The 3852-nt window shown below is 53.9% G+C and overlaps 1 protein-coding gene across 1 annotated transcript; it reads left to right on the forward strand.

The window, feature by feature from the left end:
• Positions 1 to 894: 894 nt before the first annotated feature.
• On the forward strand, positions 895 to 3353 carry EMWEY_00049020 (hypothetical protein, conserved; the record flags this gene model as incomplete). The annotated part of the gene is made up of 3 exons (XM_013479431.1): positions 895 to 1608; positions 1704 to 2156; positions 2613 to 3353. The coding sequence occupies 3 exons, from the start codon at positions 895 to 897 to the stop codon at positions 3351 to 3353; spliced, it is 1908 nt and encodes a 635-aa protein (XP_013334885.1).
• Between the last annotated feature and the right edge of the window lie 499 nt (positions 3354 to 3852).

Genomic DNA, 3852 nt, shown 5'->3' on the forward strand with positions numbered 1-3852 from the left:
TTGGGAGGAGGTGAGCTGGGATCGGGTAGTCAGGGGATCGGGGATCGTCCGGGGATCGACTATGTGGGGTAGACGAGTCCATACTAAGAGGCCCTGCTGCTCCTTATGCAGCTAACGGAGGCCTTCCTTCCTCTACTGTGCTTATCCATGAGCAATTCGTTGTTGGGTAGGAGGCTAAGGGTAGCTCAGTCCTATAAATATACTTATATACGTATACTTATATATATTAGATAAAAAAAAAGGACAATTAAGTTAATAATATTCCTCCTCCTGCCTATACGAGGCTTATAGGAGGCCTACAGGAGGCCTATAGGAGGCCTATAGGAGGCCTACAGGAGGCCTATAGGAGGCCTATAGGATGCCTACAGGAGGCCTACAGGAGGCCTATAGGGGGCCCACAGGAGGCCTACAGGAGGCCTACAGGAGGCCTATAGGGGGCCCACAGGAGGCGTAGGGGTGAGCATACGGAGTTCCATTGGCTCATTAGGCTGTGTTAGGGGAGGGAGGAGTTCGTTAGTTTTATTTTTCTTTGTTTTTTTCTTAATAATATAGACAATAATATGTTATTATAGTAATTATTTACTTATTTAATTAGTATCTGCATAGATTAGCTGAGTCTAGCTTATATACGTGCTGTGTGTACAACAGGAAAAACTACTTACTAGGGGGGCCCCCCTGTAGTGTACAGGGGCCCCTCATGGGGGGCCCCAGTAGAGCCCTTTTTGCAGATCACACCCCTACAGAACTTTCTTGTTTGTTTTTTTCTTTTATTTATTCAGTATTTACTGCATGCAGAGGGACTAAAGCCTTAAGAACGTAGGGGGGCCCCCGAAGACACGGGGGCCCCTTAGCAACACGGGGGCCCCTCCGCACAGCACAGGTCATAGGGTAATAATGGGGGCCCTAAAGGGGGCCCTAGCTGCCTCCTGTGACAAACAGGGGGATTCCCAACAGCAGCAGTTGCAGCTGCAGCAGCAGCAGCAGCAGCAGCAGCAGCAGGCGCGATATCGATTCTTCGCCTTGCTGCCACATGCAGGATCCTTCGTATGTGCCTTTGCTGCCTTTTTTGCTGCTGCTGTCTGTCTTCAGTTATTATACCTGCTGCAGCAAGCATGCATGCAGCAGCAGCAAATATGTTTGCTGCAACAAACGTGTGTGCAGCAGCAGCAAACTGATCTGCTGCAGCAGGTCGTAGCAGCAGAGGCACTTGCTGCTGCATCACTTATAGCAGCAGGGGGCCTCCGCTGGCTGCTGCGGGGGACCTACGAAGTTCAGCTGGAGCAGCAACACTGCAGCAGGAGCAGCAGCAGCAGCAGCGAGCTTCTTGCGAATGCTTTTCTCTTTTCCTTGTCCTTGCTGGCTGTCTGCTGGGGTTCCTTTTCTGTCGCATCTGCTGCTGCATACTCTGCTACTGCTGCTGCTGCTGCAGCAGCAGCAGCAGCAGCAGCGATCGGTGCAACAACTCTTGGCGTTGTTATCCTTCCCATGTCTTTCTCCCTTCGCAGCCGTAGTAGCAACAGCAACAGCAGCACCAGCAGCAGCAACAGCAGCAGCAGCAGCAGTACCATCTCTCGGTGCAGAAAAGTGCACTTTTGTGCTGCTGATCTTGTAAGCCGCATTGTAGCACTACACGGGAGCAGCAGCAGGTGGGGCCCCTCTGGGGCCTCCTCTTGCTGCTGATAACTGTCGGTGTCTGTACACAGGTCTACGCTGCAGCATGGTGTTGCTTGGATGCTGCTGCCTTCAGCAGCAGCAGCAGCAGCAGCATAAGCAGCAGCATAAGCAGCAGCTCGAACAACACATCCAAAGAGAAAGGCAGTCGCAAGAGCATAAGCAGCAGCAACAGCAGCAGCAGCAGCAGCAGCAACAGCAGCAACAGCAGATCGCTGTGTGTGGCTGTAACAGGGGCAGATGGGGGCATTTGTCTGCTGCTGTGTCAGCTGCTGCTGCAGCGGGGGTTTGCTGTTGCTGCTTGCTGCAGTGCAGCAGCAAAAGTCAAGGAGACTGCAGCACGGCTGCATAAACAGACCTGTCCCCACTATGGGAAGCAACAGCAGCAGCAACAGCAGCAGCAGCAGCAGCAACAGCAGCAGGCGAGGGGAGCCCACGGAGTCTCACCAGTGTTGGCTGCTGCCTCTGATTGTTCTGTTGCTGCTGTATGCCCTTCTGCTGATTGGTGCAGCAGCAGCAGCAGCAGCTGCAGCAGCTGCAGCAGCAGCTGCTGTTGCATGCACTGTGGCTTTATTGTTATAAGATGGGACCTTAAGAGTAATGAAGATAATAGGGGGGCCCCCCTTATAATAAAAAAATTTATAAAATTGTACTTGGGGGCCCCCCGGCTATACGCAGTTGTATGCGGTGCGGGTGTATGGGCCTCTTTTCCTGTACAGGTGACCCTGCTGCTGCTGCTGCTGCTGCTGTTGTTGCTGCTGCTGCTGTTGCTGCTGCTGTTGTTGTTGCTGCTGGTGCTGCTGTTGCTACTGCTGCTCCTGCTGGTGCTGCTTTTGTTGGGGATTGTGTCTTATTATTCACGGTAGAATATTCTGCTACTGCTGCTGCTGCTGCTGCTGCTGCTGTTGCTGCTGCTGCTGTTGCTGCTGCTGCTGCTGCAGGCTGTTGATGGTGATGCATTAATAGGTGAGGCAATGGAGGAGTTTAATGTCAACTTCTTTGGTAGTCTAAGGGTAGTGCATGCGCTGCTGCCGCTGCTGAGGGGAGACAGCCTACCTGCTGCTGCTGCTGCTGCTGCTGGTGCTGCTGCTCCTGGTGCTGGAAAATGCTCAACGACAGCAGCAGCAGCAGCAGCAGCAGCAATAACAGCAACGGCAGAAGCAGAAGCAGCAACAGCTTCAGGAGGTCCGCTGGTGGCACCCAGCCGAGGTGCTGCTGTCCCCACATCGTTTGCAGCAGCCGATGCAGCAGCAGCAGCAGCAGCAGCAGCAGCAGCAGCAGCGCCACCGGAGTGGCGACTGGTGTTAAAGGAGTGTCTCCTAAGTTTATTTGGTGTCTCCTTTTGTCTCCCTAGCCGCATTATATTTGTTGGGTCTGCTGTTGCTGCTGCACCACCACCTGGGCAAGGTGTCTATGCAGCAACAAAAGCAGCAACAGCAGCAGCAGCAGCAGCACTCAGTGCCGAGCTACGCATGCAGAACATCCGTGTTGTTTGTGTAGGTGAGTGCAGCAAACAAATGAGCAGCAGCAGCAGCAGCAGTAGCAGCAGCAGTAGCAGCAGCACAAGCGGAACCAGCAGCAGTGGTAGCATCAGCAAGGCCTGTAGCACCGATAGCAGCAGCAGCAGCAGCAGCAGCAGCAGCAGCAGCAGCAGCAAGGGTTTGTGTGTCTGTTTTGTTTGAATGGCTGCAGCACCGGGAGCAGCGGCGACGGGTCTCTTCTCAAGGAAACCCTTCAGCAGCAGCAGCAGCAGCAGGGGGCCCCAGGGGGCCCCACAGCAGCACGTGCTTGACAATCAATGCGGTGAGTCAGCCTCAGCAGCAGCAGCAGCAGCAAGAGCAGCAGGAGCAGCAGCAGCAATGGGAGCAGAAGCAACTGCACATGCTGCATTAGCCCTAAGACAAAAGTATTACATTGTGTGCGTGCTGTTGCTGCTGTTGCTGCTGCTGTTGCTGCTGCTGTTGCTGCTGCTGATATTATTGTGATGCAGAGCTGCTGCTGCACTTGGCGTCCCCTCCATCTGTTCCTGCTGCTGCAGTTGCTGCTGCAGTAACAGCAGTGCTGCCTCCTAGTACTATAAGCTGCTGCTGGGACTCTGTTGTATGGCGGCTGCTGCAGCACTGCAGCAGCAGCAGCATACGCGATTTGCTGCTTCTCTTTTTGTTTGCTACTCCTTGGCCA

This window comes from Eimeria maxima, genomic scaffold, assembly GCF_000499605.1.
Source record: "Eimeria maxima Weybridge genomic scaffold, Emw_scaff1135, whole genome shotgun sequence".
In the NCBI taxonomy this organism is placed as follows: domain Eukaryota; phylum Apicomplexa; class Conoidasida; order Eucoccidiorida; family Eimeriidae; genus Eimeria; species Eimeria maxima.